Source organism: Sarcophilus harrisii, chromosome 4, assembly GCF_902635505.1.
Source record: "Sarcophilus harrisii chromosome 4, mSarHar1.11, whole genome shotgun sequence".
NCBI classification, from domain to species: domain Eukaryota; kingdom Metazoa; phylum Chordata; class Mammalia; order Dasyuromorphia; family Dasyuridae; genus Sarcophilus; species Sarcophilus harrisii.
Window position 1 is genome coordinate 118271926 of NC_045429.1, and position 27875 is coordinate 118299800.

Here is a 27875-nt window from a genome sequence, read left to right on the forward strand (position 1 = left end):
CAGCAATTTATGTTTTTTTAGTCAATAAGCTTTTGTTGATAGTTTTCATACCTAAAAGGCTTATAATAAATGTCTCTTTGATTCTTATAATTAAAATTATAGGATATTTACATTATCTTAATTAATTTTTTAATGGATACCTCTGTGATTTCATGAATGTGGATGTGATTTCGTCCTTCCCCTCCATCTGTGATGTAGATAACAATCCATGTAACACTTTTCAACTTATAAAACTCTTGTTTATATTCACACATACTTCCTATAAAGCAGGTTAACATAAAGGTCTTCCTCTAGAAAACCAGCTCTTGATAACATTAAAGCATGTTACGTCTTCTGGTTTTTTGCCAGTATATATAACCTATTTCCATTTTCAATTCTACAGCTTCCTGACAAGTGTTTTTGCTATATAATGCTGAGTTCTGTTGTTTTATTTAAAAATCTGCTTTGCAAATTATTTACTTTCAAATAAACCTGTGTCATAGTTTTCAATCAATTTCTTTGTTTCTTTCCATTTACTCCTATTTACTTTTCCTTGCAAATAGCAGAACTTCTGGTTTTGCCTTTTTTCATTTTGAAATTTTTCATAATGGTCTTTATTTATGTTTTCCATATTTGTTGTAACTGCATTTTATTATTCCACAACATCACATACTACAATCTATTTTCAAATTCTCTTAATTTTGGAAATTTAAGTTGCTTTCATTTTTTTGAAATTAAAAATTACTTTAAATTGTTCTGGAAATGTTAGCAAAGGGAATTGGAGAGAAGAAAATTAAAGCAATCACACTGGTAAAGAACAAAGAAATAATCCCTATTCAGTGGTAAAATGATGGCTTACTTAGAAAATCCTAAAGAATCAGCAAAGAAACTAAGATATTAACTTTTGTAAATAAAACATTAGTTGTAGCAAATATTAGATCTTAAACTATACTACAAAGCCATAGTCATCAAAACAATTTGGTACTAATTAAAAAATAAAAGTTTATCACAGATTGGGTATGCTACAGAAGCAAATGAGCACAATTATCTGATGTTTGATAAACCCAAAGATTCCATTTAGAGATATGGTATGTCCTAAGTACATTTGGCTATGAGTCAAATAGCAAGGTCCAATGGTCCTCAGGGTAAAACAACAAAGTAAATGTTAGCTCTCTTCCATGAATAAAACCATATATGCATGCGCTATTCAACAAAAACTAATGGGAAAGTGATCTGGTCAAAACTAGATGAAGATTAACATCTCACCATATAGTAAGATAAATTCCAAATGGGCATGGGATTTATACATAGCAGATGATATTGTAAGTAAATTATATGAACATGGAAGAAATGATCTATTGGATGTAAAGGCAGAGGAAGAGTTCATGACCAAACAAGAGACAGATTCATAGGAGGTAAAATGAACAATTTTGATTATATAATATTAAAAAAAAATTTGCACAAACAAAACCCATGTGGCTAAAATTAGAAGGAAATCATGAAATTGGGGGGGGGGGAATCTTTGCAGCAAATTTCTCTGGTAAAAGTCTTATTTTTAAGATATAGAAGAAACTAAATCCAATTTATAAAAATAAAAGCCATTCCCCAATTGATAATGGTCAATGGATATGAATAAGGTGCTTTCAGGGGAAAAAATCCAAGTTGTCAATACTCAAGTGGAAAGTTTTCTAAACCATTATTAGAAAAATAATAAGTCTGATACCACCCCATGTCTATGAGATTGGCAAAGTTGAGTAAAAAGAAAAATGACAAATCAGCACTAGTGAAGCTATGACAAAACAGGTACTTTGATGCCTTATTGGTGGAGCTGTGAACTGATCCGTCCATTCTAGAAAGCAATTTGGAGTTATCCCTCAAAATCTAACAAACTGGGCATACCCTATGATTGAGTGATACCATTCAAAGAAATCAAAGAAAGAGGGAAAAGACACACACACACACACACACACACACACACACGTAACAGCACTTTTTTGTGATGGTGAAGAATTATGACATATAAAAGTGATGGGATACTATTGTGTGGAAAGAAATAATGAAGAGGAAATTCCAGAAGAAACTGAGAAGACTTTCATGGACTGACACAAAGTGAAGTCCCACAAAGAGGAGAACAAATTATGCAATAATAATGATCCAATAGACAACTTTGAAATATTTACGTACTCTGATCAACACAGTCACCAACAATAACTATAAAGGATACAAGGTGAAATGTGCTATCCACTTCTAAACAAAGAACTGATACTCAGTATATAGACTGAAGCATATGTTCTTAACTGTTTGTCTCCTAAATGTGTGCTTCACTACCACTATTTTAAGATCATGCCTATTCTCTTTCCCCTTTGAGTCTCTGTGTCTTCCTTGAAGAGTAAGCCCCATGTTTCTGAGAAAAATGCTTTGGAACTACTGTTACTATGCCATTTGAGCAAATGCCTTTTCTAAAAGCTAATTGGATCTGCTGGCTGACTGAGTTTTGAGAAGTCACATACAGGGTTACCCCTCTGGGAAGTGCCAGTGCCAGGATAAATTTGGGATTATAGTAAACAGATGACAAATACAAAGGCAAATAATATTATCATTTAGGATGTATACTACTTGACAGTCCTCCATTAAAATTCCACTTAATACTTAATTGTAGCACAGAGGATTATGGATTCTCAAAGATTAAATTAATATAGCACATGATATGATAGGTCTCAACAAGATGGAAAGACTGTGAATATGTGACATAGTCTGTAATCCAAGAAATAATCTAGCAGAAGTAGAAGAGGTTCATTACTAGAAGGTAAGTTTTTTTTTAGATACAGATACTCATTGTGGAGGGACTGTGATCTATGATTGGCTTAGCAACCTTAGCTATATAGCATTTACTATGTGCCAATTATTGTGCAATTACTTTACAAATGATATCTCATTTCATCCTCACAACAATTATGACAGCTTATTACTATCATCATTTTACAATTGAAGAAACCGAGGTAAACAAATTAAATGACTTGCCTAAGGTCACACAGCTAGTAAGTATCTAGGATTCAGTGAGAACTCAGGTATTTCTGACTCCTCGCTCAGTGTTATATCCATTGTACCCCCAGATCACTAGATGAAACTACATATATCTCTTAAAACCTTGGTGTTTACTTGATATTGTTATTTGCGAAATATTTTATGATCATATCTAGATGAGAATAGATGAAGAAACCACTGTATTAAGGTGAGCTGAGCACAAAGCAGAAACTAAAAGCTATCATTTATTTGCCTGCTATTAAAACAGGCTTTCTGTGATAGTCAATGTGTAACAGGATTAACAGATCTGAGTTTCTTTCTTTGTCGATAGGAGGTAGAAATATGAAAAAGTGCCCTTCACAAATTAAAAAAAAAAACATGAAAAAGTGCCCTTCACAAATTAAAACACACACACCCATATATACACATATATACTTTAAAAGATAAATTTGGTAGACTATATGACATTGTCATATAGATACATCAATCTGTGTCTAACAGCTATTCCAGCTGCCTCACTATCTGACCAACTATAAAAGTGGATTTAATCTTCAAATTTTAGTTAATCTTTTAGAAATTCTGTACCATGACAAATGAATCAATCAGAAGTTCTAATGACAGCATAAATGTGAGGGTCAATTTAATTTAATAATCTTAGAAATGAAAGTAATTTTATTATTTATAATAGTGAAGTGGTTTATGCTAATTTTTTAAATTGTTAGCAGTAATATAGGTGCAGATATTTTCAGATTATTCCTTTTTAAAAAGGACAATTTGGTTCTGTATTATAATAGAAAATGCTGCCTTCAACAATCAATGAGATTAATAAAAACTTTATCCTAACCTAACTTTTGCCTTCTATCTTCATGTAAGATGCAATATGAAAACAAAACATTTGAACTCTCACTAAAAAGACAAACCTCTCTTTTTCTCTCTACATATAAATACACACACACATATTCACACATACACACACATACACAATAGTATTCTGTTTCCATGACTCTTACACCATTTACAAGATACTAAATATCCAGATAAAAACTTTAAAAATCAACCAAATATCAGCATAATGTCAAGACTCTTAGTATTTGGAAAGATTCATAAGTAATTTTTTCAATCCTTATCTATATTGTTATGTTGAAAACACTACTTCATTTTAACATTATTCTTTTTAAAAACATGCCTGCATTTCCTCTAGCCTTAAAAAAACCCTCAGTGGATTATAATATTCTTGCTAGATATATATCATCCTATATCACTTGTCGCTTTCTTAGCGTTACTTCTCGGAAAAAGTAATCTACATTAGGTACCCTTACCTCTTTTCTTCTCACTCTGCAGTAGGGATTTTGACCTCATCAATCCACTACAACTGCTTTCTCCATGGTTACCAGCTGCCAAAACGAATGGGTATTTTCTCAATTCTCAAGCTTCTTGATTTCCAGAAAGTATTTGGCAATGTAGATCTTCTCCGGAATACTTTCTTTTCTTTGGATTTTCATGATACTAGTTTTCCACTAACCTATCTGGATCTAACCACTAACTGTATCCTGAAGGTATCCTTCAAGACTTTGTCCTCTGTCCTTTTCTCTGCTCTCTTAATTAATTTTGTAATCTTTTCAGCTCCCATGGTTTCAATTATCATCTTTAACTTGATGATTTCTAGTTCTATATATCCAGAACTACTCTCTCCAACTTCTATCTCCATGATCCCGTGTTCTTCATACCTGGAATGCTTTTCATTCTCACATACACCTTTTAACATCTCTGGCTTCCTGCAATTCTTCAAATGTAAATTTCTGTAGAAGTCTATTCCTTTTCCTTTTACTCTGTTTCCACCTCCTAGCTACTAGTGCCTTTCCCTCCAAAATTACCTACCAGTGATTCTGTATGTATCTTATTCATAATCTTGTCCCTTTTAGGATGGAAGCTCCTTGAGGACAAGAGCTGCTCTTTCTTTTTCTTTGTTATCTCTACCAACTTTGCATTTGATTTGGCACATAGTAAACATTTAGTTAAATGCTTGTTAATTTTTTTTTTTTGAATTGTACTTTTTCTAGTGGTATGGAAGCTGGTTGAATAAGGAATAACTAAACAAATAGGAATGATATAGGAATATAATGGAATATTAAAAAGCACTGGAATCTGAAGAACCCAGAGAAGAAGAGGAATTCTTATGTGAACTGATACAAATTGAGGTTATTAGAACCAGGAAAATTATATGCATGATGACAACAATGTAAATGGAAGAAAAAAACAAGAAATGAATTGTTACATAATTATAATGACCAAGTCTAATTCTAAAGTAGAAAGAGCAAAGTCCACTTTCCTCACTTCTTTGCAGAGGAGAAAGAATTATAGATATACAACAATGTAAGTACTATCAATCTCAAATCATGCACTGCTACCTTTTTCTCTGTTGATTTAAAAATCATTTATTACAAATAAATGTAGGGTAGGAAATAAAAAAGTAACATATTTAGAAATAAAGATGATATAAAAGCAAAAGATATCAATAAAAACAAAAAAAAAAAGTCCACAGATTTTACAGAGAGGAAAAATTAAGTTTCTATATTTGTACTCATACAAATGTGGTTATTTAAAATTAATTTTGAATTGTCTGAGCATCTGAAAAACAAAATACAGGGATTTCTTGTAGAAGCATTTGAAAAAAAATTTAAATTCTTATGTAACAAGGGACTGAAATTGGCCAATTAGAGCCTTGTCCTTATGAGAATGCTCTGCTGATATAATCCCCATATGGAGAGATTGTTTCAAGATATTGTTTCAAGTCTGTTTGAAGAAGAACCTCCTTTCAATGAGCTTCTGAGCCAGAGCTAAGCATGCTTACAAAAGGTACTAATCAGATAAGTTAGGATCTCTCTTTTATCTAGCTGCATTCAAGTGAGGAGTGTGGTCAAGCTCTGAGTAGGGAGAAAACTCCCCAGCCAGGCCACCAGGTAAGCCATGTATACGGTATGGTTGCTTTTTCATGTCTATTATGTCTGTTTTTTTCCTACTCTTGGGTGAAACAGTATTGGACAAGGCTATGACCTTGTGAGCTTCTAAAGTTCAGGAGAGCTGGGGACCATGTCTGATTTTACTGACAGCTGAGACCAGTGAGAAGAGAAGTCTTGGGCAATCTGCTTATTAAACCAACACAGAAGTGTATAGAAAGCAGCAAAAAATATAACAATGCTGAGTTGGCAAATGAACTTGGTGGAGTGAATGGTTTACAGAGACTGCTTTTAGTTATAGCTAATTCTCCCAGAGAATCAATTGGTAGAGGGAAATGAAGAAGAATGCTTTGTGACTTCTACCTTTGCAGTAATATTTACCTTTTTGGTAAAAGATTATTGATATTAGGTTAAATGATACTGGAGTGATATTGGAAAAGAACTCATCAGAATGGGGGCTTAATTTAAATGAGTTTCAAGAGGTATTGCTGGCTACTCAATGGCAGCCCTAACTCTCTGAGGGAGATGTATCCTGGCTCTGGGTGTCACCTCCTCAGTGAAAGTCTGAGTTGAGATGATGATCCTCAGAGCTTAAAGGCCAGTACTTAAAGAAAACAGACATTCCTATGACTCAGATGATCTAAAGGCAGTTTTGTAAAGGAGTCAATGAATTTGACAGTTTCTATTTATTCAAATTGTGCCAATTACCTGACATTCCCCAACTCTCCAAGTTCCATTTGTCCATAATGAGAATTCATGATTAAAACCCATATAAGCTAGATAGAATGATAAAAAAAAGATTTTTATCATTTTTTAGTTCTTTTTAGGAATTGTCCTTATGTTAAACTGTCCTTTTGAACTATTTCTATTAACTGGAATATGTAGTATTTCTGTTACTATTACCTAGCTGTGGCTGAAATTGAAAAAGAGACAATGGATTTACTTTTTGCACAATCTAGATTTCCTTACTTGCCCAATAATTTTTAAAATTACAAAAAATGATTTAGGTACTTAATCAGGTAGGAAGATGGCAAGGATACAGATATAAGGGCCTGAGACTTGTGTACACTTATAGTTTTATTTTTGTTTTTTGCTACTTTGCTACCTGGTACACAGTATACATTCAACTGAGCATATGGGGAATGAACAACAGATGCAACTCATATACTACAATAAAGAGGTGCAATATAATATATAGACAATTCTTTCTCTGGTCAGCATAACTGTGGCACACAACAAATATTCTTTTTCCTTTCTTACTTTTTAAAAATCAGTGCCTTTCATTTTGCTTTTTATTTCTCAAAATGACCCTTTTATCCCCCTGCTCTCAAGGGCACTGAACCTTCTCTTGTAAGAAAGACAAACAGTTTAATAAAATAAATGCAAAAGTAAACACACTGACAGCATATGTAACATTCCACAAGCTCAGACTATCACATCTCTACTGGGAAGAGGAACCAAGAAATGTCATTCAAATAGCATCAGGGAAGTCAGGATTTTAAATACCTGGCTAATGCTTTATGGATCAATGCTTGAGAGTCCAAAGTTGTAGAAGTTAAAAAGTAAGCTTATCAAGGATCTATTTAAATGAAACTATTTATAGCAGCTGTTAGTCTCAAAGTGGAAACTAAGGTGGTGCTATTTGATGTCACCCACCTCTTCCCAGAGAAATGATGAATGAGACATGCATTTTTAGATATGGCCAATGTGGGAATATATTTTTTTTTTAAGTTTTTTGTTGTAAGGAGGGGCAGTGAGAAGGAGAAACAATTTAAAACATTTTAAATTGAGGAAAAAAGACATCCAATACAAGGGTATGTGATTTGCTTCAAGACAGATAAAAGACATATAAGTGGTTTAAGGAAACCTTTGGATTTTTTTTTCAATCCTAATCAAGAGTAGTACTATTTAAGTTTTAAAATATCTTCTATCATCTGTATGAAGTTGAACTAATTGAGTTATTTCATATTTTTAAGATACTCAGATCAAATCCCACCTTTCCAGGATCCTCCCAACCCTCCAAAAATTAGTCTGAGATTACATTGCATCTGTCTATGGATTGTTAAACTCTAGATGTTTATAAATAAATTGTTTATATGCTATCTTTTTCATTAGATCCTTGAGATTCTTGAGAGCAAAGACTATGTTTTTAACCTTTCTTTGTACATCTAGAGCTAAACAGTACCTAGTAAGTATTTAATTGTTGTCTGTCCTTCCTTCTAAGAGGACCATAACATCAAGGAGATGATGCCATGACATGCAAATGAGTTGGATTAAGGGAGTGACTGTGACCCACTCAAATCTAAACTAAACAAGGTGTGGTTTCTGCTCTTTTGGAGTATACAATCTAAAATTCTAAACAACAATAGAAATGTCTAAATATACAGCTCCTTTAATGGTTCTAATTAGTATTAATAAGTATTAGTCAATGAATGAACAAACACAAGCTAAGAAAATATAACTTTTCAGGTTTCACAATAAAACCATCTCCCAAATCTACTTTAGTTATATGTAAAATTTGATAAACTTTATTTAATTATTATTTTAACCTAATTTACATAAGCTTAATAAAACTGAAACTTTTTCTTCCAACTTAGTTTAGAGTTATACCGTTCAAATATAAATCAAATGACATTTAAATGCATTTGGAGTCAAACCCTGCAAATGGAAAAAATAACTTCTTAGGATTTTTTTTTTAACCAAGTCAGTATTTTCATCTTTTGGGTTTGTTTAAGAAAAGGTATGCCTGTTTATTGGAAGAAAAATCTAAAATGATATTCTAAAAGACAATATTGGTTTCTAGAATTTTATTAAAGTCTTTCATTTTAACATTTCAATCATTTCCAGATTTCCTATAAATACATTAAAGATTATTTTCTACAAGGCATTTAAAAGGGAATGAAAATGTGTTATGAAAATAAAAATTAAAAATATCAAAATGAATGAACAAAAAATTATTAAAGGCTTATGTTTATAACAGGAATGAACTGAAAAAATATTTATGTGTATGGACTTGTCTTTTTTCTTGTTCCTCATCAGTTAAAAAAAAAAAGACATTTCTTGGACTGTGAGCCTTTCCTTTTACATGATGAAATCTTTAGCATACAAAGGAGTAAATAAGTACCCAGGTTATAAATGACCATAATATTATGTTCTGCAATATTATTTTTTCTAGTAAAACTATTTCATGTGTGTCACTTTCCCTTTAAAGCTGTCAAGTATCTGTTTTCCATAGTTTAGTGTAGTTAAGTGGAAGGAACCCAACACTAAGTTCTAGATTCCATCTCTGCTATTTACCAGCTTTGTGACTTTGGGGAAGCCATTTGATCTCTGAATATGTTTTCTCTAGATCAATCAAGCATTCATTAAGTGTCTACTATATACCAGGGCATGATGCTAGGGGGAAGAAAGAGAGAAGTGAAACAGTCCAAGGACTCAAGAAACTCACATTCAATTGGCAAGGATAACACTTATTTATATGTAAATATAAGCAAAATATATACAAAGTAAAAACAAGATAATTTTTTTTGAAAGGAGAGAGAGAAGGCACTACTTGATTCATGTAGGTGAAGCATAGGCTGAGCTTTGGAAAAAAATGAGGAATTCTAAGAGGTAGAGGAAAGGGAATGCATTGAAGGCAGTCCTGAGGATGCGGTAGGTTGGTTGTTAAATGCAAAGCAGAGGAATCCAGATATAATAAAAAACTACTGAAGTTTGTTAAGAAGGAAAAATGCAACAAACTTCTGTTTTACTATAATCATTCTTGCAGTACTGGAGTGAATGAGCTAAAAAAGGGAGACGAGGCACAGAGACCAATTAGGAGGCTATTTGGTTTAGTCTGGACAAAATAATGAATTTAGCATGGTGGTTTGTGAACAGAGGGAAGGGGTGGAAGCAAGAAATGTTATGGAGTTAGATGACTAAGATTTTTTCCAGATGGAAATGTATGGCTCTGTTATCTACTTCACCATTACATTAGGGAGCCACTATTTTGATAAAACATTAGACTTCATATCAGAAGATCTGTGCTTTAGCCTTGACTATGTGACTCAGGGCTATTCCATTGATTTCTCTGGAACCATTTCTTATCTATAAAAAGGGGATAAGGAAATCTGCTTTATCTACTACAGAAATGTTATGAGGAAAGGGCTTTGTAAACTAAGATGCAATATAAATGCTGTTTATATCTGGCACTTATCTAGGATCTTTAGGATCTTCTAAGCATTTTATGCACATTATTACACAGCTTCCAAAGCAAAACCTGTGAGAAAGGTACTTCATATGTTATTGGTACAATTTTGCAGATGAAGAAACTGAGATTCAGTGAAATAAGAGGACTTTCCCAGAGGTCACATAGCTAGTAAGTGTGAGATTCAGGATACACTTTTCACTGCACTTTCCAACATAAAGTCTTTAAAATCATTATTTCTTCACAAATTTATTAAGTTATGAATTTAATTAATAGTTATAATATTGAGACTTAATATAAGCAAAGAGTACTTAAGAAATAACATGAACAAGCAAAAGTTATGAATTAAAGCCAGTAATAATTTATTTTCAAAGCATGACATGTAGGAAATCAAAAGCAATGAGAAAATAACATAGAATCTTTAAGAGTTGGAAGAAGCAGAAACCTAGGAAGGCAAAGATCAATTTAGAAAGGAAGGATATCATTAAAAAATTTTTTTAATAACTCAGAGCTTTTAATAACCTACACAGTACAATAAAGCAAACAGAATAGGATGGAAAAAACAGACAACAAAGTATTCCACCAACATCCCTGAAATAGTAAAAGAACTAGGGAAAGGCCTCTGGTGAGTCAGGTGAATTCTCTACAAGGGATTTATAAAAAAGAATGGATGAGAATCATGCTGAGTGAGTATAAATAACTTGGGAGATGGATCAGTGGAACAAGAACCCACAGTACTGATAACTGAAATTGTCCTCAAAATGATTTATATTCATAAAGAACAAAAAAAAAGAAGTAAAAAAAAATCTCAGCTAATCTCATAAAATATTTTAAATCAACATTATTATTTTCATCCTATTTAAGGAAATGATTTGATAGGAAAAGAAATTTTTCTAGACAAATCACATTAATTAATTTTTTAATTAATAAAGTCTATTCTCAGTTATACACAGGAAGGCACAGATGATCTCAAAATACAAAGATCAAAAGTAATGTAAATGTTATTTTCAGTATTTCATTATCTGAATTATTTTAATCAACATTATTACTCTCTTTGTTAGGCTTTGATGAGCATAAATATTAAAAAAGTTTGAATTCTATGAGCAGTGGGAAGTGTTTGGGAAACCTGGGTAATGTAAGGAATAAAGCTGAATATTTTAAAAATAGTTATAGAAAACCAACAGACAGATATTTAAGAATTGGCTATATTTCGATATTTCTAACATCACTACCTCTGGATTTGCTAACATATTTTCTGGTTATAATACTTGCATTACACAATATTGGTATACTTTGACAAGAGCAGCAGTTGGTCTACATTCTATGGAGGAAGTATTCCTAATATGGGACAGATTTTAGGGGTCCATAGATTTGGATGGGGGAAAAATAGCTACTTTATTTCTATTAACATCTAACTTAATTAATCTAATGAAGTTCTTTTAGCAATTCCTTCCATTATGGATGTAAGGCAACAAGCACTACTCTGGGAAATGACCTACACTGTTAAAGGGATCCATTACACAAAAAAGATTAAGAAATCCTATTAAGGACTTTTTCTTCAGTGCTGAAATATGTTTCTTAGGCCATACTTCATGTAAAAACCCATTGTCAAAAAACTGACCATGTGGTATTAATCAGTGTCTATATTAGCACCAGTGCTTTGAATTGGAGGTAGATTTTTGGTTATCCCAGGTATGGCTGGCTCCAAAGTACAGGGTGTTCCTGAACTTCTTTTGCCCTAACTTTATCTTTCAAAGTAAACAATGACTACTGGGCTTAACATTTAAGGGTGATTATAGTTACTATCACCATTTCTTGAGTTATTCCATATTCTCCTTGCTAGTGCATAATGAAAGGAGAAAGAAATACCTACTCTTTTCCTTTTATTTCTGTGAAATGAATTTCTGAAAAGGTCAGTCAATCTCTGAAGAGCATGCCTGAGTAATGAGATTTGCTCCTAGCTGTCAAGGTACATGCCTTGTTGGGTAAGACCCCTTCCCACAGGGAGATTTCTATTTAAAGTATAAAGAAAATTCAGTCTGGTTGACTTATAGCCTGGGGAAGGAACATGCTATCCTTCATCCCTTAGAATAAGGTTTAGAACAACCCAGCTCATAAAAAGAAAACTATTCAGAAGGTTGGGATAGAAATGGCTTCCTTGGCCCAAATGCATCGAAACTGATATTTTTCACGATCAAGCTAAGCTTTTAGCAAGAGGAGCTAAAGACTTTTAGGGCAGTTGTTCATTAAATGTCCTCTAATCAGGTTTGATTTTCACTTGTCATCAATGTTCCTTTTCAGAAGGAATTTAAGATTTTTCAGAATCTCTCTTGAAATCTTTGGCTACTGAGAAAAACTAATGTCCATCAATTTACTGGTTGCTGGATAACTTAATTAATAAATTGATTATTAATTACTCAGAAACTCTTCCTCTCTGGGTTTTAATTCATCACAAAAAACTGTGGAGCAAAATTTAATTATATAAAATATAGAGAATATTTTCATCTTCACTGCCATATTAATGTCTCTCTCTATATAGCATATATGTAAAGAGACACTCAGAAATATATATTTTTGTAGAGAGAGATAGAAAGACAGAGAGACAGCTATTATTTTGTTAAAAGAAAAATTTGGCTGTATATGTGATGACACTGATATGGGACAGACAATCTACTTCCTTACTAAGGCAGAATTCCTCTCCATGTTCTCATCCCATGCCCAGGGAGCAAAGGAGGCTGAGTGATTTGTCTTGAGTCATACAGAGGAATTGGAGTGGGAGAATGAAGATAGAGAAAATACTATGACACCCCAGTGAGATCCAAAATAGAAACCCATCTTTCATATATTGTTAATTTTTTAAAAAGGCAAAGTTCTAAGCATTCTTGAGAAGAAAAAAAACCCAGATATTTTGTAAAATTATAAGAATGTTTTTAGTTGAGACTAAATAAATATTGTTCCTCTAATAATAAACACATATTGTGCTTTTAGAAAAGAATAAAAAGATTTGATGTTTTTAAAAATTAAAGGATGTAAATGTAACCAGCTGTAGAAAAAAAATGGACTTTAATGAATTTTGATTGTTTACTAATTATATGTAATACCTCACAGCATTTACCCTAAATTTTATACAGATGTAAGTAATAATGTCAATGAAAGATTCTACCCCAAAATTAAACCTATTTAATTGCCTCTATGAATTAAAAGAATTCACTAGAGTAGGCCAAGGGAGCTTCTCAGACTTCAGCTTTATGTAGTGCTGCTAAGACTTACCTTTACTATCTTCCAACAAGAGTGAGTAAATATGCTGCCGAAAAGGACGGAAAATAAGTGCCTGGCCAGGGAGTTCTGGATCAAGTTCATCTTCTAATGTGTTGCTGCATTCGATCTCTCCACTACTTAGGATATTGTAGACCAGGTAGTTTTCAGCTTGGACATGTTGTTCCTTAGCTATCTGCTCGAAGTAAAACAAAACAAAACTGATTATCTTTATGACAACAAAATAGTAAATAAAAAAGGGCAGATCTGTGCCCCAAAGTTAGTCAGACATAATCCTAGTATCCCCCAAAAAAGCTGGGAACATCAAAAGAGACCAATTAAACATTCAATCTTTAGATCTCATTAACTTCAGTATGAAGAAACTAATCTAGAAGGATGATTCCCCAAAAAGAAGATATCACTTCTTGCCAGGTCATGTTATATGAGGTATAAATTCACAGCTTTCTATACAAAATATATAGAACTATGAAATCTTTCATTTATGCAATGGAGATATAAATGCTAGATAAACTGTGAAATCATAAATGAGATGGTTTTTTGTTATGTAAAATAATACAGTCCTGTTAAAGTTGATGGGTAGCTGTAGATGAGTTAGAAGGATATTTAAGTGTGTTCTCACTCTACTGAGCCTAGACAAAATGCAAAGTTTAATTCACTGGTACTACTTTCAGAACAAGATATGTTAGTTTAGTAATTTGAAGGTAAAAAATATGTAAAAATAGATTTTAAAGTTATTTTAATCCATTATCACATTGTGCTAACTTGATAATCTGACAAACTGAAGGTGACCAAGAAATGGAAAATAATTTTAACACATTTAAGAAAGAAAACTTTTTAAAAAGTCTTGTCTCTTGTTCTCTTTTCAGGGCACAATTACAAAATTTGTTTCCCTGTTTTGTCTTTTCTTGTTTTAATTATTTCAAAAGAAATAAACAGTTTTGATCTTCTTAGAAAGGCTTAAGTCTTGGTAAAGTGGACACTAACTAAAATTTCAATTCTGGCTAACAAGAAATATGATATTCTCTTCTGCTACTGCAGAAAAGAATAGATCAGTGGTTCTCAAAGTGTAGTGCAGTGAATCCTGGAGGGTCTCTGAAATCCTTTCAGAAGGTCTACAAATTCAAAATTAGTTTTTTTTTCTATTTATGATAAATATCTATTATGTAACCCATATAAACAAAAACTCTTTGGACATATTCTCAATTGTTGTTAATACCGTAAAGATACTGAGAAAAAGAGTTTGAGAATCACTGGAATAGATGTTAATCTTCAACTCCATTTTAATTAACCAAATTTTAAATTCAACACATAAAAAATGAATTTATCTTTCCTCCCAAATGTTCCCTAATCTTAATCACTCAGGCTCACAACTTTACTCTTCTTCTCCACCTCTATATCTAATACATTGCAAGGCTTGTTGATTTCAACTTTGCAAAACACCTTTTGAATCTTCTTAGGTCCTTATCACCTCATGACTATTCTAATAGTCAACTAGTAGATTCACCAGCCACTAGCTCTTCTCTCCACTCCAGTCCATGCTCTACTCAGCTGCAAATCCATCCTCCTAAAATACAAATTGGATCATGACTCTCTCTTCTCACCCAATCTTTCTCCCCTCCCCCATAACCAATTAAATTCTAGTGGCACCAATGACTCTGGGATCAAACAGAAAATCCTATTTGGTATTCAAAGCCTTTCACAACTGTTTCTCCATCCCAATCTACTTACATTTTATACCCCACCATGTATTATTTTTCAATCTAGTGACATAGACTTTATGATTCCTAAAAAATGATCCTACACTTTTCAACTGGGCATTTTCACTGATTGTCCTACATGACCAAAATTCTCTCTCTTCCTCATCTCTGCCTCCTGGCTTCCTTTAAGTGCTATTTAAAGCTCACCTTCTAAAGGAAATCTTTCCCAATAACTTTTAATTTTAGTGCCTTTTCACCTATTTTTTATTTCAATTTATCATGTAGTTTGCTTGTTTATATTTACTTGCATGTTGTTTATCCAATAAGAACTGTGAATTTGAGGGCAGGGACTTTTGCTTTTCTTTTGTATTCCCAATATCTGGCTCATAGTTAATACTGAAAAAATATTTAATGACTGACTGATCTAATAAGATGTTTTCATGCCCATCGTCCAATTTAAGTATATCTCATTCTGATGATGAAGACATTTTAACATAATCATTAAATTATAAAAAAAGAGTGAGAAATTAAAGTGCTAGTAAGAATAATTAATAGTGCAGACAAGATTAGGCCTAGGACAAAGAAAAGCTGAATACAAGCTGAGTAGAGTATCAAAATCAATATAATTTAACAAGCAATTATATTAACACTTAGTATATTGGAGGCATTGGAGAGACAGACAACACTGAAATAGCTTCACCCTGTATGAACTATTGTTTCATTGGGAGAGAGGTTAAAACAGACACAGGTAAAGATGAGATCATCAAAGAATGCCCAAAGCTTATAAATCTTTTAGTTCAATCTACTAATTTTACATGAGTAAATTGAGGCAAAGAGCTATTAATTGATTTGATTAGCTTATATAATCAGAGCTGGGCTGGAACCCAGGTCTCTTAGTTTCAAATGTAGTGTCCTCTATTGTTTCCAGGCTGATCCCTTGAAGGTTTTTTCATTCCTATCAAATCTAAGATGGTGCCACTTATTACTTTATGAATATAGTCTAATGCATCTGCACTTTCAATGATTTGGATATTTTCCTTCAACAATGGAGATCATAATCTAAACGTTTGTCCACTCCATTTAACCCTTGTTCATATCCTCCACTAAATTTGTAATACTGGGTCTAACCATCAAGTTATAACCCCAAGATACCAATGGATAAGTTATATAACATCCCTGGGAAAATGCTAGTATTAAAAAGATAAGAGCTTTTTTTTTTTTTAGTGATAAGTTTTGAATCATTAAAGAACTGAAATTTCACAAAGGCAATCTAGCTAAGTCCCCTCTTCCAGTTCAATTCTGGGCCATTCATTGTCTAGTTATAGTGTGTCTAAGATGTATATATTAACAGAAAAGCTCTATAAGCTTTCCATCTAAATGTACATTATAATATGGGCAATAGGCATTCCGAATCCATTTTTTTTTTTGTTTCCTGTATGATAAATTAGGCAAAGTTTTTCAAAATTTTTCAAAAAGCATTAACTAAAATGCTTTACTATGTGTCAGGCACAGTGCTAGTCAGGTGGAATACAAAGACAAAAAAAAAAAATTAAACTATCCCTACCCTCAAGAAATTTACATTCAACTGGCAACCCCAAAATAACATTTATATAGACAATATATCTATAATTGACAAGCATATATGCCTACTAATGTCAGACACAATGCAAGACCATGGGGATAAAAATCAGCAAAAATGAAGCCATTGATGTTAAAAAGCTTATAATCTATAGTGATACAACATGAACACATATGAGTATATACAAACTAAGTTAACTACAAGTTAGTGAAGGAAGGCAATAGAGAGGATCAGGAAGGCACTGTAGAGAAAGGTGGTGTTTGAGCTGTATCTTGAAGGAAGATTAATAGAAATTTTGCAGAATGAGTACTAATAACTTTGCTGATCTTGTAGGAAGTGCCTTTTAAGCTGATTTTGAATGATCATGGATTAATAGACCCTGCAATATGTCACACCATGCCATCAAAAGTAGGAACATGAGGGGGACAATCATCAACTATAAAGAGTCTTTGTTCACACCATGCCATCAAAAGTAGGAACATGAGGGGGACAATCATCAACTATATAGAGTCTTTGTTTAATCTAGACCCTTCAGCAGATATCTTCTCTTGACAGTGTTGAACCTTGGAAGAGTAAATATCTGCTCAATTTATACCTTGTTTGTCTTTCAAGGAATAAGTGAGGGATAGCCTGTTGGAAGACAGACTTTGAAGTAGTTTGTTCCCCTGAATAAATTTGTTTTTTTAATACAAGTAATAAGCAAGTAGCTTCTTATATCTTCTAAATCTTCCAATGTGTAGCAGTTTCTCTTTCAAAATCTTACCTTTTCTCTTCTAATATCCTCATTAAGGATGCTCTTGGGGAATGTGTAGGTTTTGCTCAAAAGATTTTGTATACCTAACATATTCTCTAGACAGGATCTCAAGTGAAAAATTTATTACTTCTTTACTAAATGTCATGGCACAGCAAAAACAGTGCTAGTCTTTTAGTCAGAAGAATGAAGTCTGAGTCCTAATCAGTGTAACCAAGGGAATATTGCCTAATTTCTATAAAATGAGGAAGCTGATTTTGGAAAATCTGGAAGTGTACCAAAAAAGTGACAAAACTGCCCATACCCTTTGACCCAGTGACATCATTAATTATTGGATAAAGTCCTTTAGGAGAATCAGAAAGCAAGAAATATCCTATACACACCAAAAAACTGATAGAATTCTTGTAGAATATGAATGTAATGGAATATTACTGAGCCATAAGAAATGACAAAGAGGAAAAATTCAGAGATGGGTAGCCAGATCTGCATGAGCATTTATATAGCAAAAGATTTTCCTCAGACATCCCCATTAGGAGATAGTAACAATTACTCTCACTATTTTACAGATGAAGGCAGTGAGACTCAAAGATGCTAACTGATTTGTTCATAGACACAGAAATTTTCAGAACTATAGCCAATCTCAGGTTTGTTTACTGATTCTGACTCCTGTGAGTTGCACGATGCTGTTATAACTTGTACGTAATAGATCAAAAATAACCAGCTCACATTTAATAATACTGTAAAAAACTGATTACAAACACTAGCAATCCAACATAAAAATCACCATTGTCATCTTCATGATACTTACACTTCTATCTTGTTCTTCCGAAGAAACTGTTACGAGAAAATGACTTACATAAGACTATAAGCTTTACATGATTTAAAATAGTATTCTAGTTTTTTTCTTTTAAGAAATCATAGAAGGCAGATTTATTTGATGTTATTTAAACACATCCCTCCCTCACAATGTGTTGAACTAATAATACAAAATTGTTTTAATTATGGTATCAATGGGGAAAATTTTAGGAAAACATATTGCCTCTGAATTAGGCCCTGATTAAATTATAATTGGAGTGATTTGTTGAATTAATAAATCAACAAATATATTCTATATTCTGTATATAGTCTCTATGTATATCCTATATACAAAGAATGTGAACATTTCTTGCTTGAGTAACAATGAAAAAGTTGGTGTTTAATTCATTAAGCACTACTCTGTAAGACAAATCTAGATCCAAAACATTTTCAGTCTGAAGAATTTTGCCATCATCATCATCTAATTTTTCTAATCAATTTCTAAGACCAGGTCATTGTTCTCGTAACTACAGATTCATTGTGGTCAGAAATTAATCTTCTTGTGAAATACAAGATCAAATAGGGAGAAAAAGATGGTACCTTTAAGAAATGCTCCAAGAATAAGTAGTTGTGTGGTACAAACCTTCTCCTTACAGCAAATTTTTAAAGTTTTCAATTCTTCCCTCTCCATCCTTAATATCCAGTTAGCAGCTAAATTCTGTCTATTATGTTTCTACATCTTTGCTATCCTACCTGTTCTCTCCATTCATACAATCATTTTAGTTCAGGTGTACATTAACACTGTCCTTGGCCAAGGCAGCGGCTTAATTGGCTTTCCTGCTTCTAGTCTCTCCCCTCTCTAACCTAACACCTATAAAGATGGCAAATTAATATCTTTAAAGCAAGCTCTGAACATGCTTTAATGTTCAGTCATGGGTGCCACAGTTTAAAAAAGACATTAATTAGCTGGAGAGTGTCCAAGAGGGTGACAAGGATGGTGAAGTCCATTTCATGAAGCTCAGTTGAAGGAACTGAGCATATTTAATTTTGAGAAGACTTAGGGGACAAGAAGGCTGCTTTAGAGCAACTGAAGAATTGTTATTAAATTGAAGAAGTATTAAATATATTCCATTTTGCTTCAGAAGGCAATACCAAGTAATAGGCAGAAGTTGCAAAGAAGGAAATTTAGAACTGATAGGAAAAACTTCCTAATAATTAGGGCTGTCTAAAGGCAGATTTGGGTGGTCTCCTAGGAGTCCCTCAAGCAGAGGTTGAACACTTGCTAAGGATTTCTAAGTAGGGATTTCTTTAGTATACAAGTTAAGACTAGTCATTGAGGCTCTTTCCAGATCTCAAATTCTGTTACTTCCTTATCTTAAAAGCAACTCCCTGTTTTATCTAGGATAAATTATGAAGTCTTATTTACCATCCTTTCCACTATTTCACATTACTCTTCTTTAAATGCTCTATATTCTAGCCCAAGGAACCTGTTTGTTGTTCCCCGTACACAACATTTCATCTCCTGATTCCATGCTTTTGTATAGATTGTTCTCCAAGACAGGAATACTTCTTCACACCTTCATCTATTACAACCCCTCATTCCAATGTTTAATGACTTACCAGTTACCCCAATTGTTGAAGTACAGCTCCACCAAAGCATTTTGTTTTGCATTTACTTATCTTTGTCCAAGTTGTTTCTCCCAGAAGGAAGTAAGCTTTTCAAGAACAGGAATGGTTTCATTTTTGTTTGTATCCCTACTGCCAAAACCAGTACCTGGCATATAAATTGTGCTTAATAAATAAATGCTTGTGGAACTGAACTGTTGAATTCCCAGGTGCTCTTAGCTATTCTGTGAAAATTCAGAGGTCCTCTCTATCAGAAAACATTTCTGTCTCTATAACAATTTTCTGATCTTGTCTCAAAGGAAAAGATACTTCACCTTTTTTTCTAAAATCTTGTCACTTACATTCTGTCCCATTTTTCTCCAACTTCTTACAAACCTTGTCTCGGGTTCCCTCCCCTCCAATCTTAAACACTGCTATTGGATTCTTCCCCTCTATCTACAAACAAGTATGTTTCCCTATCTTGGCCAAACTCTCAATTGCTATTGCAGTTACTCAGCTCTCAATTGTTTATTTTCCTTCCTTTTACTGCCAAACATTTTAGCTATGTGGTTCTTACTTACTGCATCCATTTCCTCAGTTCCCCCTTGTTTCTTAATTTCCTATAATCTTTCAACCCATTATGCTAATGAAACTACATTCTCAAAGATCTCTGATTTCCTAATTGTCAAATTCCAAATTTTTTCTTCCTTAGTCCTCACTTATCACCACATATCCTCCCTTACCCAAAAACTTTCTAATCCTTTGAGATGACATGAGCCTAGTTGCTCTCCTACCTCCATGAAAACCCTTTTATCATTTTCTTTTCTATCTCTTGACTCTTAAATATGACTATTTTCCAAATTCAGTTCTCAGCCCTTTGCTATTCTATTCTTTATAGTCTCTTTCTTGGAGGTAGCATTCACTTTCAAAGGTCTCAAAAATTTTTATTGAGACGATTCTCAAATGTACATTTCTAGTCCTAACCTCTTTCTTGACCTTTATTGCTCCATCTTTAAATGTTTATTGAAGAGTTCCAATTGGACATTAGCAACTTAAACCCATCATGACTCAAATTAAAACAAATTATCTTCTCAAAAGAGCTTCATCTACTCTCATTATTTCTTGCACACTGAAACTCCTCTTGGATCCTTTCTCTTATCTAATCAGTTACCATTCCCTTCCAATTTTCCTTTTTTAATGTCTTTCTCATCCCAATTTAGGCCCTTATCCTTTACATCCCTTACAGCTATTATTCTATCCCATTCCATCTTCTCATGTCTAGTATCTCCTTTCTTCAAACCACCAAGAACAACATCACCATCTTCTGAAAATATCACCTTCTTCAAGTAACTCCTCTCATCAAAGGTCTTTAAGACCTTCCAATTAACTGCAGAATGTCAAATATCTTAACCTGACTTTAAATACTCTATACCAGTCTCTTATCCACTTCTGTTTTATAGGAGAGTTCATCCTATTCATATTCAGATAGTCTCACCCCAAACTTCAATTCCAAGCTGTCTTTCATAGTTCTCCTACAAACACTCTAACTCAAAATTCCCCTGGGGAACTCAAATTGTTCTCTTCACTATTCTTTAAACATGAGTTGTATATTCTGGCTGCTATATTTTTCCACTCATGTCATACTCTCTACCTAAAATCTATCTTCTGTCTATTCAAATTCTATTCATCCTAAGTTGAAGATTTTCCTGCCCATACCAGTCCAACAAGATAGTCCAGACCAGAAAGAATAGATAGTTTCTTCTCTGGAAGTACTATTTCTGCATCATTATATATTATATTTTTAATAAAATTAAATTTATAATATTTAATAAATGAATACTTGTCTCATGTCTCTCATTAATTTTTTTTTTTGAGGGCAAAAACCTTCCTTTTGTGTGTATCCCTCTCACCCTTAAAAGATCCAAAACATTGCCTTGAACATGGCAGTTATATAACAAATATTTATTGACTGCCATTTTTAGTCAGCATGTATTAAATCTGGGTGAATAAGTACAAGTACCTGTAAGATCTCTGAATCTGAACACATGGTTGCTTCTTCCTCGTCTGATGTTTCCAAGCTGGGTATTTGGAGAAGCCAGGGAGATTGTTGCCCTGGAAGGAGATAGGATGCCACCCCCCTACAAAACACAGTTTTATTTTGTCCCAAAGGTAGCATTTCTTCCAGGTCTTTCATCCCCTGCTGTAAGCGGAGCACCCTAGATATGTAGTCTGCTACAGCTAGGATCGTGTTAGTTCTTCTGTCATGGTTCTGTTTAGCAGAGGAATAACCAGACAGGCATTTTTGCCGAAAACTTTCCAACATGCCTTCTGGAACTGTATCATTGCCTAGTAAGCAGGCTAGGAGAGGAAGATCTGTTACACTGAGACCCAGGCTCTGACAAAGGTTCTCTCTTGAATACATAACAGTAACAAGACTGTCAAGGCAGAGTTTATTAATAGAAAAGTAAGGGCATGTATTATAGATGAGATAGTCGGTATCTTCTCCAAGAATTCCCAAGCAGTTATTTTGGAGACCATAAGAAGCCACTTCATAGTCTGCCTCTTGTAATGAACACACAGTTTCCTGACCCAGAGATTTTAAAGCAAAGCGTGTAAATGTGGCCAGCCCTGAGGGAATGAAGAACATATCTCTGCCTGGTTGCTGCCTGCGTGCCTTGATGAACTGAAAGATTGTAGATATCTCCTTGTTGTTCCTGAGTCTCCGTTTTACCCATTCATGCCTCTTTTTCTGTTCTACCACACCATCGAAGAAGAATACCAATTTGATGCCTGCTGTAGTAAAAGCTTTAATGAAATCTTGTAAGATAGAAAGGTATTCCAGCCATTGGCCACCACAAACCCAAGACTCTGGTGTATACCAATGTCTAAGACAGCACATGGCATCAACAACTATTATGGGAGTGGATCCAGCTTGGTGAATTTGGTATTTTTCTGCCATTTCTTTCAAATTTACTACTGTACATGTATTAGGACAGGCATTTCCCACAAATCCATGTAAACCTCTCACACCCATTGTCGAAGTTTTGGTATTAATCTGAAAATAAAAATAAATATGGTTAATCACTCATTTTGTTAATGTAGCTGAAAAAAAGGTATCTTTCAAATCAAATACACAATAAAATACAATTTATGTACAAAGTTCATTTTCTGTTGAGGAGTAGCTTTACCTGAGACAGAATTATGTACTGGTTAAGAGCTCTTGGAAGTATCAGATGAAAAGTAAAGAATACAACATTCACTGGAAACTTTATATAAATAAAATATAGTTATTTAAGCACAAAACTGTCCTAAGTCTCTATAATTACTTGGGTTGAAATTCAGGAAAGACAATGGTAATCATTTAAAATTACCATCATTAAAGTTATTGCTTCAAAAAATTCTTAAGCCAAGAACTAGAACAGAAGTGTATTTTTCAAAAAGTCAGTTTCAATTCTAGGCATTTTGAATAGAAATAGCAATTTGTTTGAAAAGCTACTTGACCAAGTGATTATCATAACTAAGGAATACAAGATTATAGATCTAAAAGTAAAAGGATCTCAGAGGCCACCTAGTCCTCATTTTACAGAAGAGGAAATTAAGGTCAAGAGACTTTAAACTACTTGCCTAAAGTCACAAAGGTATAATCCTTAGAAGTGAAGTATGAACCCCAGTCCTCTGAATTCTGAATCAGTGTCATTTCCTTTTCCCATAAAATAACAGCATAAAAGAGAACTTAACATATATGGAAAACTGACCCATTGATAGTTTTGTTTTTTCTATCTTAGAACTCCTCCCTCCCATCTTGAAATTCAACATTTGAAAACAAAATTTAAGCAAACTATCATACATTCAATTAGACAATAATGCCCATCAATAATCAGAAAATATACTACTAACATTTTTATTCTCAACCTAATGAGTATTTGACTAAGGATTAATTATCCCTTACGGGCTCTTCATTAAATCAAAAAGATGCTTTTTAAAAAAATATTTAGGATTCAAAGAATAAATCTAATAACTTAGCAAAATTTAGTAAAACCTGTTTTGATATGCTACTAGTTCCTAAATAAACCAATGAATTAAGCAAAGATGCCAAAAGGAAACATTAACTATTTTCTATGACGTAGAAGCAAAGACACAAATAAGTGTTTTAAAGTGTTGAGTGTTTTAAAAATCTCAGCAATGATGACAATATGATATTCTGTACTTTGATAGCATATTTCCTTAAAAATCTGAAATAACATTGGAATCTCAATATAACAATTATATATATTCTACCATATATACTGTATATATGAATGTATGTGTATGCATATACACACACATAATTAAATTTCCTATATGGCAGAATTTAATATAAGAAAATCTCAGATTCCACCCAAATGTACTTCATTGTGCAATAAATAATCTCATATATAAACTGGGCTACTGATACAACTGAGGGCATACATCTTATTTTCTACTGAAGATAATTCTAAAAGAGGAATATGAATGGTGATATTATGGCATAATAAATATAGAATAAGGTGTTATCTTCATTTAAAAGGGATTCAGAAACCAGAAGGAAGTTATTAAGTGAATAAGGCTACATATAAACAAAGCAAAACAAGATCATATGGTTTCTTGAGTTAAATTATGTATGTATATAATTTATTTATAATAAATGGACAAAAAGTTAAAGTAACTGAATATTCACTATTATGAGTTATAACTCCCATTGCTTTCTACACACTCCATCCAATATGTGGAGTCTCTCTCCAGGAAATGGGATGGCCTCAAACAAGAGCATGAAGCCATAGGAATCTGGCCCCTATTATAACTATGGAGCTTATCCTGCTCCCATAGTTACTTGGCAGTGATGCTTAAGATGCAAATGAAGCCAACACAAACACTGTGGAGATAAATTTGGGAGATGGAGCAAAAATAAAACCCTCACTCACTCCCACCTTTTAGAGAAACACTGGCTCTCATTTGGGCTGTAGCTTCTGTCACATTTGGGTTGGCTGCCTTTCTTCACTAATAAAGGGATTTTTGTTTCAAGTATTTTCTACTGAAAACTGCAAGTGACAACACTGAATTTCTGAAAACATTCTCCTCTTTATTTTGCAAGGAGACAGGCTCAGTCTTTTGCTTTGATTTTATTCAAATGTTTTCCTCCTTTCTCAACCCAGTGAAAAAATTCACTGAATGTTTTAATTAAGCAGGTACTGAGTTTTTCCTGTCTTTCACACTGCTGATTTCTCACATTTTGAATCACAAATTACTGCAGGAGTGTTACATTACAATGTGTTCTACAATGGCATTTAGAAAGAAAAAGTTGGATAGGAAAAGGTTGGGAACCTGGGACATTAAAGGGGTCCTTTGGATATTTCAGTTTTTCCAAAGATTTAAATATTGGCCCCTTTCATCCTTTAAGTGCAGTTTCCAAACACCAACTTTTGTGTTGTAGGAAATGAAATGTTTAAGATGAAAGAGAAAACCTTTGTCTATTACTATTGCCAAAAAAGATATGTTCTCTTTTTTAAAACCTTTGACTATTAAAGGAAAACCATTCCGGCTTTGCTCTCACATATGCCAGATACACTAGCAAATCTGGCATAACAAATATATGGATATATAATATGTATATACATGCATCCGTGTGTGTGTGTGTGTGTGTGTGCGTGTATGCACATGCATTGTTACTGTATAATTCCTGAGGGATGACACCCAACAAATAACAGAGTAAATGAAATACTGTTTTTTTCTCTATTTTGTCCTGTTCTACAAATAAATTTTCCATGGAAGAAAATTCCATAGGAGCCAGGATAGCGTAGTGGACAGAGAACCTGTCTCAGTCAGGAAGACTTGGGTTACAATTCTACCTCTTTTTACATGCTGTACATAAATGTACAAGATCCCTCATTAGTTGGCATGTGGTAGACACTTAATATATGTTTATTCATTGCTTGATATAAGCTGTGTGATCCTGAACAAAGTACTTAACTCTTAGTACCCTATGGAACTCTCAAACTTTTATCAGTCACCTTAAACTTAAAGATCAACTACAGAGAAGGTGCTGATTTAAATTAGTAGAAATTTCCTCAAAATCCCCTTTGCCAATGAAATCACAAATCCAGTTCCCTTTTTTATGGATAATTTTAGTATCATAAGTAAAAAAATGTCCTTTAAGGGATAACTGAGGGAAACTACTAGATAGAATTGAGATTTTTGGGATGGGGGAGAAACTCTCCCAGATCCAAAATACTATGATTCATTATGATCAGAAGACACTGTTAAAAAGACAAACCTTGAAAATAATCAGAGAGGGTCACAGCATTTTAGAAACAGGATTTAAAAATTCAATCAGCACATTAACCCATTCATTTTATACATGAAGAAAATGAGGCTTGAGAGGCTAAGTGATCTGAATAAAATAAGATTAATTAGAGCAGAATGAAATAATTCAGAAACACTTATTTAGAAAATTGATTAATAGTTTACAAATGAGTTAGTCTTCCTGAGTTTTCATCCATTACTTAGAAAAGACTAACAAGGGGTATGCAGATATATTTAAGGATGGACTAGGAACATTAAAAAAGTTTTTGACAACTATATTTCAAAATAAATGGTTTCTTTTGTAATTTTGTATCTTATTTAATGCATTTAGAAAACAATATTCTGAGAAAGAGTCCATAGACTTTATCAGACTGCCAAAAGGATGCATACAAGACACAAACTCCCTAATTTAGAAGAATTTAAGAACAACAGTATGGTTGATCTGAGTTATTCTAGAAGCTGGTATTCACCAGATAAAAAGTGTTGATTGATGCTAGCAAAGCTATAGGTATGTCTGTGTGCAGCCAGTGAAGAGAGAACACTATCAGACTTAATGAGCCCCAGATGAAAAGAACTGGTGTATATAGTTCTGGTGTACATTCAAACCTGCATGTGCTTATTTTATAATACCAAACACAAAGGTGTTTAAAATAACCAGAATCCTGATCTTATAGTTAAGTAAACTGATTTACATATACATATGTATATATATATATATGCATACACATTATATTTCTTTCTTGGTAATAACAATCCTCCTCTTATCATGGCAAAAATATTTCTAAATATTTCCATCAAAATGTTTCCCAATGGTTTCACAAACATATTTCAATAATTTTGCCAATATCTCAGAAACAATGGTGAGTATATTCTATTCTATATTCTATATGACTGGAATAAAAATAGATAAATCACTAACTTGAAATTAAAACTATATCTGTCTAAAAGGTAAAACAAAAAATGGCAGTGTTGTTTTGTTTTGTTTTTCCTTTTGCAGGGCAGAGGAAATGTTTTCTGTTGCAGATGCTAATTTGTCTGCAATCTGAACCAAAGCTCTACAGATAAGTGTTTTTCCAAAGGAGCTGCAAGATGCTAGGTGCCGGGCTAGTGGAATAATGCTTGAAAGTTGTGCAGGGGATGAATGCCCCTGGATATTTGTCCTGTAAGATGCTTTAAGAATGTTACTAAGTTTTACATAATAATAAAATAATTAATGTAGGAGATGTCTGTCTAAAGCAGTAATTGCCTAAGAGCTAACATGTGAGTGACTCATGTCAGGCACTTTTCTGTTTATATGATGCACATTCTAGTGTTCACATTATCTGGTGATTTTGATGACTTTAAATAAACATATGAATTAAAAAATAAATAAATTAAAGGTAAAACAAAAATTTCCCTCTCTTTCCCCCAAGACCCCCAACCCTTTAATTCTAACAAATTTAATCTAATTTTCTAATCTAAGTCAGGTTATCCCACTTCTTTATCACAGTCTTTCTCCTATAGGTTAGATCCCATTCCATGATCTTGCTAAGTGCAGTCATTCCTTTTCTTTTATTCAGCTTTAGTCTCTCCTTCTCGAATGGTTCTGGATTCATCTGTTTGCAACCCTAGATTCAGGTTTTCCTATCCTAAAAACAGTCCATCTTTTGATTATTCTATCGTTTTGGGTGCACCTCTTCTCTACTCTAGCTGTCACTTCCAATCA

At 33.2% G+C, this 27875-nt stretch overlaps 1 protein-coding gene across 4 annotated transcripts in view; it reads right to left on the minus strand.

The window, feature by feature from the left end:
- The window catches only part of FAM120B (family with sequence similarity 120B), a 117737-nt gene that overhangs the window by 84555 nt on the left and 5307 nt on the right, over positions 1-27875 (minus strand). For all 4 annotated transcript variants that reach the window (XM_012549495.3, XM_031937448.1, XM_031937449.1 and 1 more), the window contains exons 2-3: positions 21873-22907; positions 13420-13600 (exon numbers count right to left, since the gene is read on the minus strand). In XM_012549495.3, the coding sequence (XP_012404949.1) occupies positions 13420-13600; positions 21873-22886 (1195 nt within the window). In that variant the 5' untranslated portion in view covers positions 22887-22907. The remainder of the gene's footprint in view (positions 1-13419; positions 13601-21872; positions 22908-27875) is intronic.